The sequence below is a fragment of the Anastrepha obliqua genome, chromosome 2, assembly GCF_027943255.1.
Source record: "Anastrepha obliqua isolate idAnaObli1 chromosome 2, idAnaObli1_1.0, whole genome shotgun sequence".
Taxonomy (NCBI): Eukaryota; Metazoa; Arthropoda; class Insecta; order Diptera; family Tephritidae; genus Anastrepha; species Anastrepha obliqua.
The window spans coordinates 47,567,560-47,593,371 of NC_072893.1; the positions used below are offsets into that span (position 1 = coordinate 47,567,560).

At 37.0% G+C, this 25,812-nt stretch overlaps 1 protein-coding gene across 2 annotated transcripts; it reads right to left on the reverse strand.

The window, feature by feature from the left end:
* Positions 1-1,584: 1,584 nt before the first annotated feature.
* On the reverse strand, positions 1,585-25,060 carry LOC129239193 (SH3 domain-binding protein 5-like). Of its 2 annotated transcripts, XM_054874531.1 has the most exons (9): positions 24,369-25,060; positions 23,281-23,343; positions 9,745-9,873; positions 9,458-9,611; positions 9,219-9,354; positions 5,468-5,533; positions 4,880-5,273; positions 4,122-4,780; positions 1,585-3,177 (listed from the first exon to the last, which is right to left on the reverse strand). In XM_054874531.1, exons 1-9 carry the CDS (start codon positions 24,408-24,410, stop codon positions 2,994-2,996), a joined length of 1,827 nt encoding a protein of 608 aa, XP_054730506.1. In that variant the 5' UTR covers positions 24,411-25,060; the 3' UTR covers positions 1,585-2,993. The 2 variants fall into 2 exon arrangements, with proteins under 2 accessions (XP_054730506.1, XP_054730507.1); XM_054874532.1 differs by lacking the exon at positions 5,468-5,533 and having other exon boundaries at positions 24,369-25,059.
* Between the last annotated feature and the right edge of the window lie 752 nt (positions 25,061-25,812).

Genomic DNA, 25,812 nt, shown 5'->3' on the forward strand with positions numbered 1-25,812 from the left:
GAATTGAGACGACCGTCATGCCGTTCTCAGCGAATTTGACAGAATCAGCTTTTGGTCTGATGTAGTCGGGGTTATGTATCGGTTTGTTTACGAAAAAACTAAGAATGTGTTTGTGATATACGAATAAATCAGCACAATGCCACTGCTTTGCTATCTGAACAACGTACGATTGGACGAGTGTGTGAATATAATGTGAAATGATCTTGCAGAATTCGGCCATTGTACAAAAATATAAATAAAAACACTCTTCTTCTTCGTATTTTTTGACTGGTGTGAGTTCATCAGGGAGTCAAGTGTGTGATGTTGTGAGTGCTTAGTCGTTTTGCTTGAGAATATTGGCGGGGTTGCTATGCCAAATTTGAATTTTTGTGATAACTTTAACAACAGAATATCGAAAAAAAATTAAAAATAATATCTTTGACTTCGAGAATTTAGAATAACAAATACTTTTAATAGATTTCTTAGCTAAAATCAAGGCGAATCTATTAAAGGTGGTGTTGGTAAATCAGCTGAGTTGTTTTTTTTTCTTCGCTGTGTCCATGTGGGCGTTAGCTCAGAATGAGACAAGGCGCATTCATTATTTGTATTCTAGTTTCTCAGTGAATGTGCCTTGGCTGAAATAATGTTTTTTATTGAGAAATATCTAAACTTTTAAGCATTTTTTTAGACTTTAATTTTTTATGTAACCATGTTGCAGAAAAGAGCGTTTTGAAATCAGGGCATCTCAGATGTGGGCATTTTTTGGCAACCGGCTGAGAGTGTTTTACTTAATGGATCTGTACAATGAATTCAGCTGGCAAAATTCTTTTTTTTTCGCAAAATGTTAATATAATCCTTTAAGAATATGTCAAAAAATTTTTAACACGTAAATTTAAGTATTTCTTATATTATATATCAACTTTAGACGCGTTTTTCTCAAAACTATATTTTTCGAATTGGCGTACACGATAACTCGAAAAGTTATTGACCGATCTCCCTGAAATTTTGCACACATCTTTTTCATGATATTACTTTCTATGTAAATTTGCAATTTGAAAATTTTTCGAAAAAATAATTTTTTCGAAGCAAAAATAGTAGGAAAATTCGCTCCAAAATTCATTTTTTTTAAGCATTTTATTCCGCGAATTTTTTTTTCATTTTTGTTTAATTCATATAGAAATTATGGCATTAATCAACAAACAAAAATTTTGGTTTTTTGTATTTAGGTCACTGACGCCGATGCTACAATGCCCGCCGATTGAAAAGTCCCGCTGCGGCCTTCCAGGAAGAATTGAGTGTACATCCGCCATTTTAAATGATTAAAAAAAAATTATATTATTTTAATGTATAAATAAACTGTATGCCAATTATGAAAAAAATATATTAACTGCCCGCCGATTGAAAACCCCGCTGCGGCCTTCCAGGAAGAATTGAGTGTACATCCACCATTTGAAATGATTAAAATAAAAAAAAAATTTATATTATTTTAATGTATAAATAAACTGTATGCCAACTTTGAAAAAAATATATTGACTTCCTCATTTTAAATAATTTTAATGAAAATCAGGGAAAATATGTCCGCTTACAGGTGTCTGTCCCCTTAATGAAATAGTTCGAGAGCATTTATTAATTATTTTTAAAAAGTAATCCATTTTTATAATTTTTTCTAGTTTCTACTAATGTTCATGACAAACTGGAGGGATGTATTGTAGTAAACACATAATATCCTCATCTTTTTTTCTTTCGCTACTGGTCTAGGGGTGGTGTGTAATGGAAATAATTTAGTATTTTCGTATATTATTGGTCTTCCTCTATTCGGTGAAAGATTCAAAAGGTAGAATTTGGAATCATCTAAAGAAGTTTTGTAGAACATTCTATAAGGTTAATTTTTCAAGAAACGCATCCATTGAATTTTCAGCCAAGAGACAGATTCGCCCACATTATTTTTTACTCTTTTTGTTATTGATTCTTCTACTGACTTCGTCGAAATAAAATCCCGCTGCGACATTCGTTTTACCGAAAATGGGTTTTTCCTTCTACGCTTTTCTATCAAATCAAAATAATGCTCAGGGTTATATAAGTAAATTGATTTTTCTTATTTTCATTTCTATCAAACCGAAATCTCGGTCATTCGGTATGTATAATTGTTAATAATTCACATTCAAAAACGTGAACCTTATTTTTTTATCCATGCTCAACTTTTCCAGTCTCGATAAATTAATTAAAGCTAATTACACTGCATATTAATTTCAAATATTTTGCGCGGCACTGTATATTGTTAGTTCTTAGCTTACAATTGTGTAAATAATTCTTAAAGACATTTTTGTCACATTTTGTTTTTTTTTATAGAAAACACTAGCGTAAGGCCAGCAAACACAGTTTTTAGTGCTGACGAAGAGGAAGCAATCGATTCACAATTTATTAGCTAACCAATACTTCTCATATTTGAAATAAACCATTGTAAAATATTTACCATAAAATAAAATATTATTGCTTGGACCTTTTTTTACTGCTTGCTGAGTATCGAAAGCATGAATAGCTATGTGGGGTGTATGGTTTTAGCATTCCAAAGCTGCCATACATAAAATGTAAAATGCAATTTTCAATTCGCCTACTATTGCCAAGTGCTGTATCATACAAAAAAAATTTACTTAATACTAAAAAGTAAGCCATTTTGTAATTATTTAATTATCTTGTACTATAAATGCACCCATGAATTATCAAAAAAAAAAAAAAAACGTATTCCACTTCAAAGCTTTAACGTTAAAAATTCTTCTCTTACGAGTATGTACAAATTTTCGCCTAAATTTTGTTGTAGCAAAGCGCCGTATTATATAAATAATTATAGCTGCTTATTTGCAGCTCTCCTTCAAGTATCTATGTATGTATGTTGTATGTTATCCCCCATAAATGTGATATGTTTTCTCATTTTTTTTCATACCTATTGAAATGTTTATGCTACGAGTATTTGTGTGAACTTTAAGACAACAAACATTCGTCACTCCTAACGCCATTTAGAAGAGTAAGGTGGTGGTGGTTGTTGTAGTGGTCGGTGTGGCAGCTATGCCAAATTGATTTGGCTGCTGTAACGGCGATTTAAGTTGCTCAACAATTATCGCACCGTTCTCATCCAGGCTGGGATTCAATAATAAATTCTCGACCTGCTCATCGGAGAGCAGCTCTTTGGGCTCTGATGACCTGAAATGTAATTTTCAGTTGTGGTTTACAGTTACAATACATATAAAAGAGTACATAAAAAATTTGTACTGCGAGAGAATTGCATTTCAGTTAGTCGAATATATGTATGTTGGTATGTATGTATATAAATTCCATTTAATAAATTTCTTATACTGGTGCATTTTAACTATTATGTAAAAATATGTAATGCAATATGTAATTCTACACATACGTACGTATGTAGATGTGTGTATATGATAACATTGTGCGGTTAATTTATTTGGCTGACCAATATTTTGTTTTTTGTTGCCTACAAATTTGAATAGCAAACAGCTGGAACAAGTAACAACTTCTTTCAATTAAACATTCAACAATTTATGCTATACGCCATGGCTTTGTGCGTACATATACATGTATGGTATACATTTATATTTTCACCGTTATTGATTTTTTTTTTGTTTAGTTTTTTTCCTTTTTTGCAATTCAATATTGTCAGACATTGCTTTCAAATTTGCTAACAACTTTTGAGGTTGCAAAAATTTTCTAGTTTGCTTAAAAATACAAGCAGTTTTTTAAATTGCACTAAATGCTTTAAATAATTCACTACAATACATATGCAGGTATGTACGTATGTACTATATATGTATGTATGTATGTAAATATGTAAACAAATGCCGTCATGCATGCACAAATTCGTTTAGTAAATGCCTGTTTTAAAATATTATATTACGGTATTTCGAAAACAAATTTTGTTCGCAATAATTCTCCAAATCTATTTTGCATTCGTTTTTGGTTCTTGATTTTTTTTTTTTTTGTTTTTTTTTTTTCTTTTGGATTCAATCAAAAATTCTTTTGGCAATTAAATCAATTTGGTGAAGCGATTTTGCAGTGTGCTCAGCAGTCCACTCTTTTTTTGCAAAGCTCTACTAGTAGTGCTGTTACTGGCAGCGCCACTGGCTACTGACCTGGAGAAGAGGAAAAAGTCACCAGCGGATGTTGTTTTACCACCACCGCTCGCTGTGCTCGCATTATTCGCACCGCTTGCATTGTCCGCATTCTCGGCATTCATCTCCGACTCGCTATTGCGTCGCTCCAGCGTCTTCCCCACCTTCTGAAAACCGAAGCTAAACACATCTTTCACTTTATCACCCGCATCGATGAGTAGATCGAGACTTTGTCGACGTCCAGACATTTTCAAACTATTCGAACGCGACAACCACTGACTCAAACTCTGCTTCTTGTTGAGCTGATCGTCGTGGAAGATGGTCGTGCAGGTTACCTTACGTTTTGGCTCATCCGATGAGGATGACGAGGAATGATGCGATTGCGCATCTTCAGCCGCGCCTGGCTGATCGTGTAGCAGTGATTGATTCGAGTAACTAGAACTTGTGCTCTCCGAGTGCGATAGGCGTATCTCTGTCCACTGCTCGATGTCGTCATTGTCGTCTGCATCGGCACCCGTGCTCGAGCTGGCATCGTGCGCACTACCGCTGCCACCACCGCCACTACTACCACCACTCGATTTCACCTCGTACGGTCCATGTAATGGGGTGTGCCCAAAAAAGCTGTCACCGGTGGCGCTTGTGCTGGCAGACTTGTGCATGCCGCCACCGCTTACAAGTTTCTTTGTAGCAAATAAAAAAAAAAATGAATACAAATTTTTTTTAAATTCACAAATATGAACCATGAGAAGAAGATGAATTAATTTAGAATATGCGCTTACCTCCCTAAGATTCAGCGTTGGAAAGTTCTGCAGCAAGTGTGGACATTCGTGCTCGTCGAAACGGCGCTGACGCACTGGGCTGGACTGTGCGCTAAGTTTGGCGGGCAATTGCAGATACTCGTCCGTGGTGTCAATACCGCACGGAAAGTGTTGATAGTTTTCTACTGTTGCTGTGGCATTGGTGGCAGCGCACAGCTCTGGCAAGAGGGTGTCATTGAGCAGGTCGCGCTGTACCTGCCGTTGACGGTGTATGTCTTCCGAGATCTGTTCGAGGTTTTTCAACGCCTCATTATAAGTCATTTTCGCTGTGGTCACTCTACCTTCCAATTCATTAATTTTCTGCTTTTGTGCTTTTAGCAGGCCATTGTAGTTGGCGCGCGCCTCATAGAAGGGTCTGCAAGGTGTAAGGTGTAGGCAAGTTAGAAAAGCTAAAAAGTAATGAAATTAGAAGCAACCAAAAAAAAAAGAGAGAATTTCCAAAAAGGATGACCAATTTAGCGTCCGAAAAACCAAAGATGCGAAAGGTGTTAAATTTGGAAGAAATCAAGAAGTCAGACTTGATCGTGCCAGTGTAGTGAAAATACTTACAGAATATTGCAACGGTGCTGATAAACCAAAGAATTCATTTCAAGTAAGTCTCGTCTAAGGCTTAAACTAAAAGTTAAAAATTAAAATACTGAAAAATAAATTATACATAAAAATTAAGAAATGTGCCAAGCGTGAGGTGGACAGCGACAAGTGAAATGATAAGGTAAGAAAGTACAGGGTGGGCCAGATAAGACCTACTAATGTTAAGCTCAAATAACTTTTTTATTTTTTGACATATATATTTTTCTCTTTTTGTAGGTTATAATTATTGGTAATTTATTATGGAACCCTACCGCAAGACCACCAACAATGACTACAATACGCTATTCGTTTTACATAACTAGTCACACAAATTGATTTTTTAAATAGTGTTTTGATGTCGGATGAAGCGCATTTCCATTTAAATGATTATGTCAACAAACAAAACTGTAGATTGTGGGGCTCTGGAAATCCAAGGGCAACACACCAACATCAGTTGCACCCAACTAAATGTACTGTTTGGTGCGGTTTTATGGCCACTAGAGTTATCGGTCCATATTTCTTCGAAAATGAGGATGAAACGCCAGAATCGATTTCAGGAGCTTCTTACAGAATATTGATTGAAAACTTTTTGCGGCCAACGGCGGAGCAGTATCCTAATTTGTGGTTTCAACAAGATGGAGCAACTGCGCATGCTGCCAGGCAAACTATGGACTTTAGTATGGACATTAGTAGGTCTTGTTTGGCCCACCCTGTACAAGAACAATAAAAATTCATTTAAACTATGCATAGAAATGACAATAAAAGAGTCAGTGAGTGACAATGCAATGCGAAAACCTTTCGAAAAAAAAACCCATCTGCCAATTGGATTGGCATAGACCTGTGACTTCAGAAAACCACACAAGAAATAGTCTAGCGAGCTGAAATATCTTGATTATTACTTGTTGCGCTGGTGCCTGACTACCATTCGGGAGTGCGTAGGCTCGAATCTCCGTCCATGAAACAGCTAAATGATAGAAAAAGTTGCCATGAAAACTCTCCGCATACAAAACCATTTGCCGTTCCGAGTCGACTCAAAACAACATCATGACGCACGCCGCAAATAGGAGGAGGAGCTCGGCCAAAGGGGGAAGCATACGCGTCAATTATTTTTTTATATATTCTTCGGTGTGGGACAAGTCAGACGCCTATCAAAAGTATTTTGACACCAGCGTCACCTGTCGGGTACACCTTTGCCTAAAAACCATCCAGGTGATTTTTGTATACTATTCTCGTAACGAATGTTTGACATTTTTTTTACTGGATGAGAACACCCAGGACGATCAGCCATAAAGAAAAAATTGTCAAAATTCAATGCGATTTTTCAGACATTTAAAACTTGCCTTGGCCAAAAGTCAATGGGCTATAAAAATGCGTTTTCGAGGTTTTTCTAACAATTCTAATTAAAATGTTTGAAATTGAGAGCAAAATTTGTACAAAGTTTGAAAAGTTTGTCAAAGTTTATTAATAAGTCTAGGGCTATAGTTATGAAACGCATAAGGCGAAGAGTGTGGTATTTTGAGTATTTCGATCTGCCAAAAAATAAAATATAAAAATTAATTTCCATTTCCGGGAGAAAAAGTTACGCTGAAGAAATAAGTTTTCTTTTCGATCGAAAAACTAAAATTAAAAAAAAAAATTAACATTTTTAATGAAAATATTAAAGCTCAATGAATAGTTATTACTTCTGAATAAAAAAAAAAAAAAATAAAAAAATCATTACTCCAGAGCGAAAAAATAACATTCGAAAAATGAGTTTTATTTTTGATCAAAGGAGTTGGTTGGTTAGAGTGGTGATTCATTCAGAATCCAACTTGCGCTTCCGCACCATTTTGTTGCCACATCCTCGTTACCAAATTGCTTAACAGTTATTTACAGCAAGACTATATCCATTCTGTGCGGTTTAGGAACCTTATTAGGTTGTTGACGTCTAAGCCAGACAGTTGCTCGAGACTCTCGAACAGCGGTTTGCCCAGGGTTAACATTCTGTCCTTCCATAGGGCAGGGCATTCACAGAGGAAATGGAAGATTGTTTACGGGAAACTGTGACTGTGTGTGTTGCGAGGGATGCCCATATTTGCTGCTTGTTCTGCGACAGACCTAAAGCTACCTATGACTGCCGTTAGTCTTCAGGTGTCTCGTCGTTTAATGTTTATCAATGTCGACAATTGCTTAAGGTTGTAGGAGGGCCATAACGTTTTGCTGATTTTGCATTTCGCCTTTTCTCTCCATCTACAATCTGCGATTCGAAGTTATTTTAAGGAAAATGCATTATTGACCGCACCTAATGGTGTGAATACTGGTACTGCAAGAACGCTATTCATGCCAGTTCATCAGCTTTTTCGTTACCTTCTATGTTCCGGTGTTCCGGGGACCAAAATTAATAATAAAATTAAAAAATTAAATCAAAGGAGTAAAACTCAAAAAAAAATTATAATTAGGTTTGATGAAACATTTAAATTATTTCGGTTAAAAAAATTAACAACTCACAAAAAAATCATTACCCCAGAGGGAAAAAATAACATTCAAAAAATTAGTCTTATTTTCGATCAAAGGAGTTAAACTTTGATAAAAAATTCAAAACTTAAAAAATTTAAAATATTTCTAATCAAAAAAGTAACAATCCACAAAAAAATCATTACCCCAGAGGGGAAAAATAACATTCAAAAAATTAGTTTTATTTTCGATCAAAGGAGTTAAACTTTGATAAAAAATTCACAACTTAAAAAACTAAAAATATTTCTAATTAAAAAAATTAACAACCCACAAAAAAATCATTACCCCAGAGGGAAAAAATAACATTCAAAAATAAATTTTATTTTTGATCAAAGAACTAAAACTCAAAAAATAATCTTTAGTTTTGTATGAAAAATTTATTATTATTTAGGAAATGTTATTTGGGCGCGAGCCTTTTCTCACTAGGGGACAACACACCATCAAGGAGAATCTTAAAAGTGGAGATCTAGGGATGGCCCCAACCTATGGAGCTAAGCCGCGCAAAGCCCTTACTGGGGGTATAATCAAAGGAGGTTCAGGAAACTCAAAAGATAAACTGAGAATGCTCGCGTGCATTCTCACAGGCTACTGCAGATTGTGTAAGCATCTGCAATGGATTGGAATTTAGTCCACTGACTGCTGTCGCTTCTGCGACCAGTCCCCGGTGACTTCAGCACATCTCCTTCTCGAATGTGACGCTATAGCCGGTTGCGGTCGGAAGAAAGGCATATACGCTCAGTCCAACCCAGCTCATCTTAAGCTTATTAAGGGAATCTTGGTCAGGATGAGGTACTGTGCTGCGTAGTGGACACAAAAAGCCATGAATTCCAACTTCATTTTCATTCAACAAAACTTGGTTAACCCATTCCAGGCCTACTCTAAAAAGATTGTGGTATTGGGCATAACACCTATGTATGGCTCGTAGATATATCCCAGATTTGCATTCCATCTCTGATTTGCTTTCCCGACGCAAACCAGTTTACGGGTGTGATGATTGCCCTTTGTGCATAGTATCATAGTTTCCCCTTAATGTTCCCCATGTATTCAGCCAATCAAATTAAAAACAAATTCTAAAAGCCATTATTAAAAACCGAGTATCGTCAACCAACCCAAGTGCAGTAAAATGTTATGCGTGTACTACTACATATACGAGTATGTGCATGTGTGCGTCAGTTTTAACGTGCGCAATGACTATTTTGCAGTGCGATTAAGTAAATATAACGGAAAATAAACTCACCTCGACGCACGTATAGCCTGCTTTAGTTGTCCCTGCAATTTGCCCACACGATTATTGGCCACTTCCAATTTCAGTTGACACATTTTCAAAGCATTTCGTGCGTCCGTCACCTCCACCTGTGACTGATTCACTTTGGCTGTGGCAAAAAACAAAAAACAAAAAAAAAAAGACAGGGAAGTAAATAATAATACCTGCTCCATACAATTTGCAATATGCGTGAGTGTTGTTGTTGGTCTTACTGGTAGCATGACTGAGCATTTCTTGGCAAGCAGTATCCAACGTCGCTTTCTCACCCAGTCCCTGTTCGGCCAAATAGACCATTTCCTTGGCAGCGCTGTGTATCGATTTGGCCTTCTCATAATTGACAGCCGCCTGTTGTGTTTCCTTTGCCAACTACCCAATGCGTAAATTTGTATGTATCGTCCATGCAATTTAGAGTTGTTTTGCAACAACAAAGCAATTACAAAAAAAAAAAAATTATTGATTGCAAGGTATTGATTAAAGGTGGTGTTTTAACTGTACTTACTTGCGCTGCATAGATGCGAGACTCATAGTAGGGTTTTGCCGCCTCAATTGAGTTGCCCAATTTGTGTGCGGCCTGCTTGATGCGCACATCGCTCTCGGCCAAGATACGCTTGAAATCACATTTTGCCTCCTAGTGGAGAAACAACGTGCAATAATAATTGATGTAAATGCTTTTCATTGTACATATACTATATGTGGGTATTTTTTATTACAAAATGCTTTTATTACTAAATTAAATTAAAGCAATTAAGACGTAAGTAACCTGTGCGCCTGGGTTGGAGCAGGCATCTGGCAGGTTTTGAGTGAGTTCTAAATTGCAGAATGCTTTTTGTTGAAAACGTATTTTCCTTCAAAGATAATACATATGTATATACTTATGCACATACAAACCCCTGTGAGCAAAAAAATAGGAATGCAAAGAATTTCTAGAACTTTAACTACACCACACGAAAAAAATATAAGGCCAACTAAATTTCTTGTATTTTTATTATCAGTTTAGGTCTAACAATTTATGTTTTTACAATTTAATAAATGTTTTAAAAATATTCAGAAATACGCACAAATTTCACGAAACTTTAATTAATTATTAAAAAAAGTAAAATCTATAGAACGAAAGACGTTGCTTGCAGAAAATGTAGTGAGACGGGTACAATAGAAACCCTGGATCATCTCCTATGCTGCTGCCCGGCTCTCGAAAATGCTACTTGGATGCTCTCAGTTTTGGAAGACTAGAATGTATCCCTGAAGTGGAACTTCCTTCCGACTCCTACAATTCGCGAACAGTGTGCACATCTGATCTGGTCTCTGCGTGGCATCGGTCAGCCAGTATAACCTAACCTAACCTACAGAACCTAAAAAGTATAGGACTAATGTTAAGGGGTTAGGGGTAGTCAGAGGCCCGAAAAAATGATGATTTTCACGAATTTTTTTTGCTACTTAATTAATTTATTTAACAAAAATAAAAACATAGCATAAAAACATCATGTTTTAACTTGACTTCACCAAAATTTCAAAAAAAAAATTAATAATTGCAAAAGTTATCGCTGTTTGTGTGAAGCCCGTTTCTCCAGAAGTCCCTTGCGGTGAACATCACAAGTCCTTGCAGATTCATCTAAAACCAATCGGACAAGAAAAATTAGTTTTATTAATAGATAATCTTGTGCCTGATCGAAGCTTTTTTTTTTTTCAAAATGAACAAAATGGCGGCCTCAGAAAATTTTTTCCAGATTTTTGAGAAAAAAACCAACAGTTAATTGTTAAAAAAAAATCGAAATTTTTGAAAAAAAAAAATCCTTCGATCAGGCACAAGTTTTTTATGTTTTTCAAAAGCTGTATAAATTTTATTGAAATCTACGTAGCGGTTTTTAAGTTACAGTGTTCACCAGTTTGAAAAACATAGTTTTGAGAAAAACGCATTTAAAGTTTTGCTATCGGCTCCGGAGCGGCCGAGCGCCCTTTGTTAATTGTTGAATAACTTGAAAAGTATTTGTCGGATTCACTTCAAATTTTTACACAATATTTTTAAAACATTATACTTTAAGAAAATGCAAAAAAAAAATCAATTTTTTGAAAATTCTGACTACCCCTAACCCCTTAATATATTTAAAATAAGCAAATAGAATTCTTGGGATTAGTTTATAATTTGCAGCTTAGTAATTTGTGTTGGATCCTCCTTTGATTATAAGCAGTTGAAATATTCGAGGCATCGACTTGATTAAGTTTTTTATTATATTTTGATAAATTTTTGATCATCCGACAACGCTAATCGCACTTCTAAGGGTGTTAGCGTTACCAAACTGTCTGCCAGCTTTCAAAAAACGGATTGAAAAATTATTGTCCATAAATTTTCGATTGGGTTAAGGTCAGCGCTGCTGGCAGGCCATTCTAAAATTTGCATGTTTTGTGCTGCCGATAAGTCTTTTGCTGCTTTGGAAGTGTGAGCTGCTGCATTTTCATTCACTCCTAATCGAAATTATCATCAAAAAAGCAATAAGTACTTCGTATGGAAGTTCTGTATACACTTCCGCCGTTCCGCGGATGAGTGGATACCCAATTCATATATGGAGCTGTCCTCTTAGTTCGTGGTAAGTTAATCTCCATAACATGGGGTTAACTCACCACTTAAGTCTCATCCCCGCGGCAAGGAGACCGACATGACAAGGTTTCAGTTACAATTTCTATATACTTCACCTTATTAATTTTTGTGGATATGAAACATATAGGCGGCTTGCCTTTGACAGCTATAACACTATGAATGGCTGCCCAAACCAGGACAGAACCCCATGCGAAATTGCGAGCCATTATGTTCTCCTTTTTTCATCCGCCAATACATTTGGGAAGCATCTGATCCGTGCAAATTGAATTTTTTTTCATCGGATAAAATTGCTCCTTTCCATTAATTTTCCCAAAATTGGTGCTTTTCTGCAAATGTCAATCTGGCCAGTTTGTGTCGTGATTAATCTAGATTAAGGCACTCGTTTTACATATTCTGGACTAGAAACCGTTTGCAATATTCGTTGCACACGACGGGTAATAACTTTCAAATTAAGAGTGTGCTTAATTTTAGCAGGGTTGTTTCATTTATTTATAGCTAAAGCCGATAGCCCTGGTAGCTAGAGCTTTTATATTAGATTAATCTATAATTTTAATTCTATTTTAATAAATAATAAAAATAATAATAATTATAGCTATACGTTTAATTTTTCGAACATCTCTAGCGCTAAGCTTTAGGTTAGGTTAGGTTAAATGGCTGCCCTATCTAAAGGGCTCACTTGGACAAATGTTAAGAAATTCGTCCGTTGTGGTGCCATACATGGGAGAGGAGAAAGGAGATGGGAAGGAAGAAGTAGCCTTGGGATTAGATACGATGATGACCATACATTTTACGACGGCGCCAACGGGGGCTGATTTACGTTCGTAGTTAGCCGTAACAAGCTACTAATGAACTTCACCAAATTTATAATACTTACGCCGGCTATATCCGCAGGCGTAGCGAAAAAGTGGGAGCCCAGATTTCTAAGTCTTTGCCAGACGAGAGCAGGGCAGCTGAGAAGAAGGTGTTGAGATGATTCCACCTCGTCCTCCAGACAGTTTCTGCAGAACGGACTTGAGGTAATCCCAAGTCTTACGGCGTGAACACCTAACGGACAATGTCCGGTAAGGATGCCTACCAAATTTGAGAGCTGGGGCTTTGTTAGCCTTAGGAGTTCCCTTGAGCGTCCCCGATCTACCCGTGGCCAGAAGGATCTCGCGCTAAGGTTTAGTTTTCTACCATTTCTCGTAGTACATCCGTAGTTTTCTTTCATATGGAAGTTATGCAAAACCACAGCTTTGCTTTTTTTTAATTTTGAAGCAAAGGTCTGTTCATGTAAAAATTATCCAGTAACTTGCCAGTAACGTAGTTTCTGGCAATCCGTTCTCAAAGCAAAAGATATCAAAAAAAGTTCATGAACACAAGACCAGCAACAGTTCGCAAGTTTTACGAACAGCTGACTAAATTATTGGCAGGAAAAATCATGTAATTTAAAATGTTTTCACTTGAGCTACCTGGTATTAAATTAAAAAAAAAAAACAAACAAATAAAATGCAAAATAACGATCTTTGGAATCACATGATTTCCTTTTGTCCAAAATAATTTGTTTTATTTTATCATCGCTGTCAGGTGAAGAACATTTCATTAGCAATTGTATTGTTGTGGCTAATAGCTTTCTTCATATTTTACTTCCTTCCGTCTATGAGACCTTCAATGCTTTCGATTTGTATGGAGACTGGTGACTGGCGCCTGGAGGCAGAGGTACATACATACATACCTCTATATCATTGCCTGATTCCTGTTTAACATATGTATAACTTCAAATAAACTGTATAAATTGTATCTACTCTATATTGAATTACATTCTCCATTTTAATCACCATTTTTATTTAATTTAATTTAATTCAATTTTATTTTAATTTAGAACTTTGACTCAGTTGGCAAATTTGAATTCGTGTTTTTTTTTAACTGTTCAGCTGTTTTTCTCACTTGCAAATCGCTACAAATAGAAAATTCTCCAGTAAATACTTGCCACTTCCCCTCAAAATGAATTGTCATTTTGCTCTCCACTACTCTCACTTTCCCCTACTTTGCAAGTTTTTTGGTTACATGAACACCAAAACGTGATAATTTGTAACACTTGTTGCAAGCTATTCGCTTCATGAACAGACCTAATGTCTCGCATTGTAAGGCCTCTCTCTTCCTCCATGCTAAAATTTGTCCCTGCTCAAATTCCGGTAAAGCTTTCCTCGCGGTATATATGAGAACGAGACATAAATATGAGAACACACAAATTATCGATAAATGACAGCCATTAAGAATTCGTAGCATAACTGGCGTCTCCTATGCGGAGATGAAATATATGAACCATCGCATCAACCGGCTCTACCAGAAGGATATGTACAGTATAACAAATTATGGAAAACTTCAACCACGAAGAGTCATCTTAGGCCGCTTAGCAGTTTAATAAATCTGTCCATTAAATTCAAATTTCTTTTTATTTTAGTTTTACAGTTGTCGCAGTTGGATGTCATTTCTTTTGACAGTTGACAAGTAGATAATCTAAGATCTTCTAGAATAGAACTCAACTCGCTCGAAAGCCGCATAAAAATTACTAAAATCCCTTAATAAAATGGAGGATCTGTGAAAGTTCGCAATTTTGTTATATTGTGAATATTTGTGATCGAATAGAACACAGAATGAAAAAGTTGATCGAGAGAATTTGAGTTAACTGGCTAAGTTCAGTGATTGGAATACGAAATGTGGTCTAGCGACTGTGTGGCATAGCCAAGTAAAACATCAATTTGTTGCAAACGAAGACCCCAAGAAGAATAATTTCCTGATGGTATGGTAATAGTTATAGGGGTTAGGCTAAGGCCTTTATGCACTGCGACCAGATTGATCTATTGTGTGCCGCTAATTACATAATTATAATTATTTAGTAGATATACCGAGGAATCGAACCAGCTCCTCAGGAGGGAGCAGTTGTAGGTCTTCCTCCTGTAGTAGTACGAGCCCAGGATTCTGTGTCTCTTGTGGCCTAATACCTCACAGTTGGTGATTAAGTGTTCCATAGACTCCTCTTCATCACAGTAGAGCCTGCATGATCTTGTACTAGATAACTCTATTGTGCTAAAGAGTTTTTTACAGGCATTTTTTAAGTGCTCCACAGAGTAATCTGAGGTCATTTTTATCTAGGGTTAGAACAGATTTTGCTCTATTGGCATTGAAGTTCAAAAACTCTTTGGAGTGATTAAGGCCGCTTGTGCCGTTCCAGGGATCCTTGATTTTAGTTTGGATCCATTTTTTGGTTTCCTGATTTATATTATACTTGCTAAAGCCGAAAAATGGGGTTGGTCCAATAAATAGCCCTTCTTCTGCCACTTTTTTGGCATAAAAGTCTGTCTTCTCGTTTGCTTCGTGTTCCTCATGTGGTGCCCAAATCAGTGAGACTTGATTATGAATGGTCAACTTGTTGAGTGCATTGTTACACTCTATTAGGACTTTTGACTTGAGTGTGAAACTATTCAAGGCTGCATCGCCGCCTGAGAAGATAGGAATTTCACTAACGACCTTAAAAGTGATGGCTACTGTTTTTTCATAGTATTCAGAAGGCACCTTATAGCTCAACTATAAAGGGAACTGTGGAAATATTAATATTTTATAAAAAAGAAAAAAAACGAAGGAGAAATTGTGCTTGAAGTATACTTTTAAAAAAATTAATTGTTGTTAGTGTTCTGAAAGTCTAGTTCAAACTTTTAGTAGGTAAGTTATGTAGGTAAGTAAGTAAAGTTTGGCCCTACGCTCCAGCTTCCGTAATGGTTTGGTGGGGAGTGTCAAGTAGAGGCGTTACATCTCTTCATTTCTGCAAAAAAAAAATAGGTTAAGACCGGGACAAGAGTGCACCAGGAGTATGTCTTCGAAGGCGTGGTGAAGTAGTTGTGCAGTCTTCTTTTCAATGGAGGGCGTTGAATCTTCCAGCAAGATTCCGCTCCGGCCCATAAGGTAAAATCCACCCAGCAGTGGCTGAAAAACAATATTCCTGGATTCATTGCCGTAGAAGTTTGGCGATCTGGGAGTCCAGATCTAAATCCATTGGGCTACAGTTTGTGGTCAGAATTGAAGAACCTGACCTGCCGAAGATATCACTGTAAATTGGAGAGTCTCAAACAATCTTTGGTTCGAGCAGCGACGTCAATATATAGGGTTATTCAATAGGTGCGCTTCAACTTTTTTCCGATAGGGAGGGCGAACGACGCAATATTTTTTATTTTTCGCTTGTCATTTGTAAACTTCATTAGTATACATTTCATCATGGAACGCTACACACTTGAGCAACGATTGCAAATCGTGCAAATTTTTTATGAAAATAATCGTTCTGTTGCTGCTACTTTAAGAGCATTACGGTCATTTTACGGTCCATTTAACAAGACGTCGCGTTTTGGGGTTATGTGAAATCATTGGTCTACAGTAACAAGCCGGCGACGATTTGTGAGCTCAGAGCCAATATTGAACGCGAAATTGCTGGAACTTCGGCCGATTTATGCAAAAGAGTGGTCGAAAATTGGGTTCAACGATTGGACTTCGTAAAACGTGCACGCGGTGGTCATGCAAAAGAAATCAAATTTCATACTTAAATGTATATGTTCAAACTCGATAATAAAAAAAAAATTAGTTAAAAAAGTCAAACCGTTTGTGTTTTATTCAAAAAAGTTCAAAAGTTGAAGCGCTCTTACTGAAAAACCCTATGCATGGAAACCGCGCGTGCTGCAATAGCTGAATGGCCTAATCGTTTGAGGGTTGTGCGAAAGCAAATTGTACCATTTCGAATGAAAATTACAAATTTTTTTAAATATTTACATTATTAAAGAAAACTAATTTCATTCTAAAAAGTATTATATGTAATTTCATATCTATAACGAACTTAACTTGTAACAGCACTTATGGCAGGACTAAGTATATACAGTCGACTCTCGTTAATTGGAAGTAAAATATTACGAATTATCGCGTGTTTGAAATATTAAATGGTTCGAAATTTTTGAGAGAAAACAAATAAAACTTCGAATTATCAAGTGTTCTTATTTAACAGATAATGTTTTACATTTTCATAATGTGAATTAATTAATCTTTGAAAAGAACTCATTTATACGGGCTTACTTTGAAGCACATTGCTGCTGCTCAGACGTTTCAATAATTTTTTTAAGGAGAAAAAGTGCCTGATATGCTGTTTCATCAGTTTCGTTTTGTAGACAAAAGCTTTGTAAGTTATCGAATGAGCTCTTGCTACCTTAACTGATACTTCTACCAAAGGTTCTGCTGTATCGTCTTCATCTTCATTGTTGCTTTTTTCATTCGTATCTGTCGCAAATAAGATTTCGCCATCGGTTAGTGATCTTGAGACAGCAACATCTTCATCCACTTGAACATCGGCAGAAAAACTCACACCGCTGATGTCAACTACTGGTACCATTAATAGTTCTTCATTATCCATAATTTTTGCGAATTGTCCTGACTCATATTTAATACAAATTCTTAATCTGTATACCAACGAAGCGATTCGTGCGGAAGCGTGCGTCAAAATATGCCTATGTTTTATGCGTAACACGCAACCACGCCCAGTAAAAGTATTTTCAGGGGAGTCCCAAAATATAGAGTTCTTACTAACACACCAAGAAACTTTGCAAATTTGAATTGTCGAGTGTTTGACCATACGAGTTCGAAATACCGCATCGTACCAACGATTTTTTCGTTCGAATTACCGAGTGCATAAAAATATATGGACACAATTCGAAATATGAAGAGAGTTTGTAACACGTGATAACTTTGAATTAATGAGAGGTTCGAAATATCCATGTTTGAATTAACGAGAGGCGGCTGTATAAATATAAACGTAAAGTTTATGAAATATCTGAGAACTGTATTCGACTTACATGGGAATATATCGAAAAAGAAAAATAATTTCATAATTCTCGAAATTACATTTAGACTACACTTGGACATATCCAAACTGAAAGTATTCGAACAAAATTCATAAAAAAAATTAATTTCCTATCTAACTTATCTTCCAAGACACGCATTTATTTTCTTAATTATGTAATATTAATTACCGTTAGTGTTGTTGTTCTGGTTGTTAATGTTACGGTTAAAGTGAATCTAATTATTTTTTAAGGGTCAACAACTTGAGTTGGCATAAAGTGGCAATAAACCAAAGAGCGCAACAACACTTGAGCCATGCCGTTTATGTATGCGTGCATGCTTGCCCATACCTGTGTGCATATGTAGGTGTGCACATACTTTCAGTAACACCATAAAATACTACCACGCTGAATATAGAAAAATGTTTGAAAATATGTTCCGGCTCAAAATAATCTCCACATAAAGATAACTCAACTTTTCCACGATATTTTGCGCTTCAGCGTAATTTCCTTTAAGCATCAAACCTAAAACTGCGTTAGATGAAAATTGATACTCCCTTTAAGGTATTAGCTCAACTTTAAGCTGCAATTAGTGGTGCCGTAGCCATAACGCCATAGCCGCAACCATAACTATAACCGCAATTATACAGCATTTGTCGATTAGTCATGCCGTAATCATAAACAGCTGATATTGAAGTAGAATTAATGACAACATATATATTTTGTCTTAAAAACACGGATAATTTTCTACTAAGTCAATTATATTATTTTCGCCGTTCATTTCTAATAACTAAATTTTTATCACAAATATATAAAACAAATGCAAAGTATTTCACAGCGGCTTTCGGTTATGGGAAAAAACAAAATTCAATAGGTACATACGGCTACGGTTATGGTTTTGGCTACGGTACGGCACCAGCATAAGGCTTTACAGATAAATATAGAGGGTCCGGCACTCGAAGTGGAACCAACTTCAAACCGCTCGCGCAGCTAGTGCATTATATTTGGCTGCAAAATCACAACCAGCGATTGTTCGTCGGCTCGAGCACCTTGAAGTAAATAAAGTTTTTGTTTAGCACCATTACTCGTTACAATGACACTGGTAGCATCGCGAAATGTCATGGAGGTGGTCATCGAAACACTGCAACGTATCGTGAAATGGTTCAAAAAGTGAAAAAGCGACTTGTGGGAAATCCCCGATGAAGTGCCAAACAAATGGCGAAAGAACTGAAAATATCTGACCGTAGCATCCACCCCATACTGAAAAATGATCTCAAAGTCAAGCCTTACAAGATCCAAAGACGCATGATCTCACACGAAAGCAACAACAAGTCAGACTTGAGAGAGCGAAGGAGTTGCTTCGCTTGGCCGAAAGCGGTCAATTTCCGAGCATTGTGTTTTCTGACTAGAAATTTTTTCAAATTGAGCAATTCCTAAACTCCCACAACGATAAGGTTTATTTGACCCAAAATTCGTACGAGAATTCGAGTCATCGAATGACCACCAGGAGGCAGCACCCACCACAAGTAATGGTTTGGGCCGCTGTAACCGCAGATGTGAGCTCTCCAATCGTTTTCATCGAGCCTGGCGTCAAGTTAAATGTGAAATATTATTGAGAAAGTGTTCTGGAGGTTGCTTTGAAGCCGTGGGCGGACAAACATTTCGACCATGGACGTTTCAATAGGATTCGGCACCGTCTCACAAAGCTCGAGTGAACCAAGAATGGCTAAAAAACAACGTTCTGAACTTCATAACGTCACACAATGGCTCTCAAATTCATCAGACTCTAATCCGATGGATTAGTCTCTTTCGGCCATTTTGGAGACCAAGGTCCGAACTAAAAAACTCACCAGTCTGGAGGCACTGAAAAAATCCATTGTCCGCGAGTGGGCCAAAATACCTGCAAGTCACATTCAGGCAACTATCGATTCGTTTCTGTACCGTCTCAAGGCCATAGTCAAGGCAAAATGTGGTTATATTGAGCAAAAGATAATTGATTCTTAATTTTGTATTATTTTCACACATTTTTTACTTTGAATTGAATAAAAGTATTTTTCCAAACTAAATGTATGACCTTTGTAATTGGTTACACTTCGAGTGTCGGACCCTGTATGAATAATCATATATTACCATATCGGCTATTAATGCAAAGATGGAGATATAAATGATATGCCGTGTGGTGGAGCCTTGGAACCTGCTATGAAAATGCCATTTTCAATTTACAGACTAACGAAGGCTCTAATCAGGCTTAAAGCAAATGAGTTACATATTTACAAGGTGGCGCAAATTAAACACCCTATCGAAAGACTTATAATTTGTACAAATGGCGTCGTACTCAATCATATTTGACACTTGTGAACTCGACAGTTGCAGCATACAAACAGGCAAACAATGGACCGCGTAAAGGTCAAAATAAATGTTTCCGCCACTCAAAATTGTTTTGTTTTTTATTAGTAAAAAACTTCTGACGGTGACAAAATATCAGCCCTCGAATCTCGTGGGTTTTCTGACAGGACACTATGCGCGAGGAATGCTTGCTGTGAGACTTGGAATTCCCTCGAGTCCTTTTTGCGCTGGATGTATGGAGCGGCCGCCGTAGCCGAATGGGTTGGTGCGTGATTTCCATTCGGAACTCACAGAGAGATCGTTGGTTCGAATCTCGGTGAAAGCAAAATTAATAAAAACATTTTTCTAATAGCGGTCGCCCCTCGGCAGGCAATGGCGAACCTCCGAGTGTATTTCTGCCATGTAAAAGCTCCTCATTTGTGGAACAACATCAACGCGCACACCACAAATAGGAGGAGGAGTTCGGCCAAACACCTAACAGAAGTGTACGCACCAATTATTTATTTATTTTTTTTTTGTATGGAGCATCATCTCAGCACCTTCTGCTTAGCTGCCCTGCTCTAGCGGGGCTAAGATCCAGGCATCTTGGCTCTTATTTCTTTGCTACGCCCGCTGATATAGCTGGCATTGACTTTAAAAATGTGATAAATTTCATCAGCAGCACAAAACGTTGACGCAAACGCAGCACAATCATCGTTCGTAATCCACATACTCTAAACTCTGTCCAGGTGGATGAAAAAGCAGATAACAGAGTAAAATTTTCATGGAGTCGATGTATTTATCTTCCTCGACGAATAATAGTTTTTCCGTTTTTCAGGACTTTGAGATTCCCTTTTTCGCGATCTGTTTAGCCTTTCTGCTTTCCCATTTTATTTGAATTAAGAAGTTTTCGACCAACACTTAAACTGAGTCCCTCTATTCAAGTGAACGCACAAATCACTGCTGCGAAATACCGTTAGATGAAATGGTATTTCGATGCATGTTCATTTTAGAGCAAAGTACAGGTCTTCGCTTGATTTATCAGAAACCCTTGTATTACTAAATCAAATACGGTTTTCCATAAAAGATATTGCCTCTAATCCAGTGAACCGGTCTGTATCATGAATAATATGAAATAAATGAGTTCTGGCATTCCAAACCAAGAATTTCTATTAAAAAAATGTGTAACCAAAAAGTTAAGGGTCTTCATCGATCCGACCGATTTTTAGAAGTGTGAGTTTTAGCAGACCGTTATCCGACTCTTAACGAATTTGACAGAATCAGCTAATAGGCTGATGCAACTTGGGATGTGTTTACCAAAAAACAGATATTTCTGGTGATATACAAAAAAAATCAACCAGTGACACCTCGTTGCGGTCTGAGCAACACCTGATTGGATAAGTGTGTAAATACATGTGAAATAATCGAGCAAAATTTGACTGCTGAAACCCCAAATGACGTGGAAGTCAAACTTCCGCTCACAGTTTTCTTTTTCCCCATAGTTAAAGAGCAAACCTGGTAAAGCTATCGTCCTAGAATCCGACCGGCACGCCAATATTGGCTACTACGTGCCTTATGCATACACCAGGTTTTTCGAGTACAATTTTCTACAGTTACTAAAAATTAATTTAGTGTCCCCGCAAAACTAATACGGCTAAGCAAGATGACGTTGCTCAACACCAGCAGCGCTATCAGAACTGGGAAGGACCTCTTCCAGCCGTTTGATACCAAACGAGGTTTCAGAAAGGCGGACTCGCTGTCGTGTGACTTCTTTAACCTGATGTTGGAGAGCATCGTACGAACCGCAGAACTTAAGAGCGTACAATTGTTGGCATATGCCGATGACATCGACATCATCGGTGTTAACAACCGCGCTTTTAGTTCTGCCTTCTCCAAACTGGATAAAGAGGCAAAGCGAATGGGTCTGGTGGTGAACGAGAACAAAACGAAGTACCTCCTGTCTTCAAACAAACAGCCGGTGCACTCGCGTATCGGCACCCACGTCACTGTTGACAGTTATGATTTCGAGGTTGTAAAGGACTTCGCATACTTAGGAACCAGCATTAACACCGATAGCAATGTCAGCCTAGAAATCCAACGTAGAATTTCTCTTGCCAACAAGTGCTACTTTGGACTAAGTAGGCAACTGAGCAGTAAAATCCTCTCTCGTAGAACAAAACTAACACTCTACAAGGCTCTCATCATGCCCGTCCTGACGTATGGCGCAGAAGCTTGGACGATGACAACATCCGATGAAGCGACGCTTGTTTGAGAGAAAGATTCTGCGGAAGATTTTTGGACCTTTGCACATTGGCAGCGGCGAATATCGTAGGCGATGGATCGATGACCTGTATGAGCTTTGCGACGACATATACATAGCGCAGCGAATAAAGATCCAGCGGCTACGTTGGCTGGGTCATGTCGTCCGAATGGATACAAATGCTCCGGCTCTGAAAGTATTCTATGCGGTACCAGCTGGTGGTAGCAGAGGAAGAGGACGGCCTCCTTTGCGTTGGAAAGTTCAGGTGGAGAAGGACTTGGCTTCACTGGGTGTGTCCAACTGGCGCCGGTTAGCACGAGAAAGAAACGACTGGCGCCTTTTGGTAAACTCGGCCAAAATCGCGTAAGCGGTTATGGCGCCAATTAAGAAGAAGAAGAAGAAAAAAACAGCATAATCCTGGCATCTTATACCCGTGAAACCGTCGTACAACCCAGTAAATGCAAACTTGCAATCTCTACGGATTTATATATTCGCAAATGTATATCTGTGGACTTCGAATCAAATAACTTAAGTCGGCTTAGCACCTTTTTTCTTTTAGGAACTAAATTGATTGCTATTCTCGAAATATTTAATCAATAAATCATTTACAGCCGTAGCCATCTTAATAAGAGTTTAACAAAATATTAATTTTCTCTATGCTAAATCAAAATTTTTTTACCTCACAGCAACAACTCTTAAAGTCACATAAGTTTTTTTGTCAAAAGTTCACAGCTATAGATTAATACGAGTATAATACATACATATGTATATGTAAATATGCTTGTATGCGTGTTTGAGCAATTGTGAGATATAGCGAAGGTATGGTTCGCGGTCTACTTTTATAATTTTCCGGTTTATTGGGAGCATTTTAGTGCTGAAATAAACCGTTTCACGTTGCCAAGTGAATTTCTAAGCAATCATTTCCTCTACTAACTTGCAATTTCTTGCTTTCGTAAATTTTGCGACAATTATGTAAGGCTCACGGCTCACAAAATCGATACTCACATCGAGTTCCACTTCATATTTGTTGATATTGTCTGTTGCTGTGTTCAGTTTCTCCAGTTCAACCTGAAAAATATGCAAAAGAAACATTTATGCATCGGAGTTTCCGTTTCCTTATACAATAGCCTACGTGGTTTGTATGTATGCAAATGTATAGTATAAGAATTGTGTTTATATGTATGTGTGTGCAAGTAACAGAGCAGAGTAAATAACCTCGGAAGGTGTGGTGGAAGAGTTAAAGAATTGGTTAGTAGGAAGTGTATGGGTGTTGGCTCGCACTGAATCCTTCCATTGTGCAATCATGCAATAGTTCTAATGTTTATACATTGAGCAATTTTGAGTTAACACACATATACATATATATGTATGCATGTACGTATATACATACGAACATATATAGGCACACATACGAGTACTAAATGCTTTGGTTAGAGTTGTCTTTTAATATTTAGGCAAATGACATCATAAACGGTGCGCAAGCGGCGAAGTCGACGTTAAAAGACGTATTTTTATTAAAGAGACAAATGTTTTTTAAACAAAATAAATACGCAGCCAAGCACAAGTGTGTATGTATGTATGTATGTAGTGCGGCGTTAATGCCCGGTTAAATAGCGGCATACCGCTAAAGGCTGCGCATGAGTTATTTTTACTTAAAATTTGAAATATAGAATAATGTACCGACCTCATCTGCACTAACAAGTAAATACAAATTGAAGGCCCAAGATTTATGTGGGCATTTCAGCAAAATAAACGTACATATGTATGTATGTATGTATGCAAAGTTAGAATGCCCATTCATGCTCATTCCTCTACACGCTCACTCGCCTCTGCTTGTAAAGCACTTATCATTTATTTTCCTTCTCGTGGGTCATTGTCAGATAAGATAAATTCCGTTTATGACACTCAAATACCGTACAAATGCATTTCAAAAGAATTGGGCAAATTATAATGCCTCGTAATTCACTTTTATGTGCATTAAATTTTTTTTTGGTGTTTTTTTCTTTCAATTTACATACATACATATGTACACAGGTGTGCATATATGTACATGTAGATATTCATTTTTTTTTTTGGTTTAGCTTGAGACTTGCCTGCACTCTGGGATCCACTGGGGTATTGCTTTCCGTTGACATAGCGTTATTGATTTATTTAGTTGACTGCTTTTCAGCTATTGCTTATTCTTTTTACAACAACAACAACGCACAACACGCTTAACGCTTTTCACGTTTTTGGCGAAAAATTTTTCTATACTAAAAATTTAATTACAATATTTTTTTTTTCGTCTTGTAAATACTAAATAATTTTGCAAATCCTATGTATGTATGTGCGCTTGTACGTCGTTAAGCAAATGCGCTATAATATAACTTTGGTAGTAGTAGGCGAAAAATAGGTAAGAAAAATATATTCTTTTGTGTAGCTCAGCACCGCTTAGCAGACAAACGACCAATTCGCAATTCGGGTGTATTTATTTTCTTGCGTTTTAAACAATTTTTTTTCATTTTTGTTTTTTTTTGGTTTCATTAAATTATCCAACACATTTTCTTTTTTCTCTGTCTTTCACGCGCTTGCTCTATTTTATTTTTGCCTCACTTTGATTTTTCACCGAATTTTGCATTTTCATTTTCACTACTACTCTAGCTGGCTGCCTGATTGACTGACTGACTGGTCTTGTCACGACATTGTGCTCGCGTTGGATTTTCACCACACACTACCAGCGTTGAGTGTTACCTCAAAGTTGTTGGCCGCTTTCAAAGTACTCATCGCTGTCTGCGCGGCGTATGCGGCCTTTGCTTGCTCGCTTGCTACCTGGCTAGTTTGCTTAGTATTACCAGTTCAAAAGCTCCCACCACCAATTTACTGTTATTTAACCCGCTGCAAAATTGACTTGACTCAAAGCCATGAGTAAAAAATGAATGCAAACGCTCGACGTTCTCTCAAAAATACGCTCTTTGCAACTTTGTTGTTGGGCTGTCTTGTTAACATATATATATTTTTGCTCTCTGGAAAATTGTATTGTAAGTTTGTTTGTATGCACAAATTTTGCCGCAATCTCACGAGTACTTTTACCAGTTGGCGTTGAGCGCCGCGCTCTCTGTTGTTCACTTGTCTTGTTATGTCATAGTGACAGGTGGTGTTGTTATTGTTTATGTTTGGTTTGTTTGTTAATAAATGGTGGAACATTTGTCATCACATGGGAATTTATTTACTTCCATAGTTTAGAACAGCTATTGTAAATGGTACAGTACGAGTGAAAAGGCTGAGAGGTACTAAAAATTCATTTTCAGTGAGTTAAAAATATTATAAATTAAAATTGTAATTGCATAAAATATTTAACTGCACTCATTCGCACACACGCATACATAAAACATTGGGATGCAGCCTAAAAGTAGAGGAATAGTAATAAGTGGACTATCTTTAAAATCTGTTGGACTAAACATTATATACTTGAATTTATGTGACTTAAAGATATTCCCACTTAATTTTGAGTATGAAAAAAATATTACATTTTGTAAAGATTTCTGCTGAAGATTGATT

Bases quoted from the DNA above. Each gene is read 5' to 3' on its own strand.
- LOC129239193 (XM_054874531.1), bottom strand. From the start codon at position 24,410: ATGTCAACGGAAAGCAATACCCCAGTGGATCCCAGAGTGCAG. The intron at 9,612-9,744 runs GTAAGTACAGTT...CGCATTGGGTAG, and splicing joins CTCGCATCTATGCAGCGCAA to TTGGCAAAGGAAACACAACA. The intron at 5,274-5,467 runs GTAAGTATTTTC...TACACCTTGCAG, and splicing joins CAGCACCGTTGCAATATTCT to ACCCTTCTATGAGGCGCGCG.